We start from the raw sequence: 1,447 nt of genomic DNA, 5'->3' as shown, positions 1-1,447 counted from the left end.
GTCTGTTTTTTGTTTGTTTTTTGTCTGTCTGTTTTTTGTTTGTTTTTTGTCTGTTTGTTTTTTGTTTGTTTTTGTGTGTCTGTTTGTTTTTTGTTTGTTTTTGTGTGTCTGTTTGTTTGTTAGTTAGTTTGTTTGTTTTTTGTCTGTCTGTTTTTGTTTGTTTTTTGTCTGTTTGTTTTTTGTTTGTTTTTTGTGTGTCTGTTTGTTTGTTAGTTAGTTTGTTTGTTTTTGTGTGTCTGTTTGTTTGTTTGTTTTTTGGTTTTTTTGTTTGTTTGTTTGTTCCAGCTCTGCAGCATTTCAGAGTTTTGAGTTGTTTTACTGGCTTGGACCTGGTCCTGGACCTGGTCCTGGACCTGGTCCTGGTCCTTACCGTGGGTCTTTTCCACTGCACCCCTCTGGTCTTGGAGCTGTTTGATCCGAGTTCTTTGAAGCCCAGCGAGGCTGGTTCTGCTGGGAACACTGGGTCCTGGAACAGGGTTCTGTTCAGCAGACACTCCTCCTTCAGGYCCTGGAAGTTCTGTTTCAGGTACTGGACCGCCTGCTGGACAGACCCCAGACCTCCGGCTCGGTCCCGGTCTTTCTGGATCCGTTCTGACACGCCAGCGAACATCCTGACCCAAAACCTGCCACAGACACAGGTTTATCAGAACCAGACTGGGTCCAAACAGGACCGGGTTAGGATCAGAGACAGCTGCACAACCTGGTACTGAGCTGGACCTGGGTCAGACCAGAACCTCAGACAGAAATCAAGCCTGATTAAAAAAAGACATGTGATGACGTCATCGGCCAGAAGTTCCCGTTTTCAGCGCAGGACCCTGAACGCCTCACAGTTCCGTTAACTCTTGTCACTGCGTGTGCGCGCACGGTTCTGATTGGTTAATCACAGCAGTGACGTAGWTAATGGTTCTGCTGAATCAACGTGCAAACAGTGATGCAGCTGATCCGGAACCAGCCAGAACAAAGTCCAGTTCGGAGCCAGGAGCCTCACCTACCTGCTGTCCTGCTGCTCCGCGGCTCGGTTTGGTTCCGGGTCTGCTGAGTTCTGCAGTCTGGTCCTGGTTCTGATGCTGTTTAGGATGCTTCACTGCAGCGCCGACACCGCCCCGCGGGAGAGGCGGAGCCTCGTGAGGAGGGGGGGGTGGGGCAGGAAGATGTTAGTCTGCTAATGGACACAAGCACTCGCACATACCCGCAAAGTGCATGTCTGTCAGGCTCGGTCCACTTACAGGTTCTGGTTCGTTTGCAGCTCCGAAAAAAAAGGTTTGACTTTAATGTTAAAAACACAACAAAACATCAGCTGAACAACAACTTAATCACCTCAATACAACCAGGTGTGTTTATCACCTGATAATAACAGGTATGTTCATCACCTGATAATAACAGGTATGTTTATCACCTGATAATAACAGGTGTGTTTATCACCTGATAATAACAGGTGTGTTTATCA

General features: G+C 47.1%; 1 protein-coding gene across 1 annotated transcript in view; it reads right to left on the bottom strand.

The window, feature by feature from the left end:
- The window catches only part of LOC106536235 (calpain-1 catalytic subunit), a gene marked incomplete at its 3' end in the record, with an annotated part of 20,090 nt that extends 18,960 nt beyond the window's left edge, over positions 1 to 1,130 (bottom strand). The window contains 2 exon segments of the mRNA XM_014033445.1: positions 371 to 623; positions 993 to 1,130. Coding sequence (XP_013888899.1) covers positions 371 to 610 — 240 coding nt within the window.
- Positions 1,131 to 1,447: the final 317 nt, after the last annotated feature.

The sequence above is a fragment of the Austrofundulus limnaeus genome, unplaced genomic scaffold, assembly GCF_001266775.1.
Source record: "Austrofundulus limnaeus strain Quisiro unplaced genomic scaffold, Austrofundulus_limnaeus-1.0 Scaffold1741, whole genome shotgun sequence".
NCBI classification, from domain to species: domain Eukaryota; kingdom Metazoa; phylum Chordata; class Actinopteri; order Cyprinodontiformes; family Rivulidae; genus Austrofundulus; species Austrofundulus limnaeus.
The sequence above is the reverse complement of the archived record's forward strand: the minus strand, read 5'-3'. Positions and strand labels throughout refer to the sequence as shown.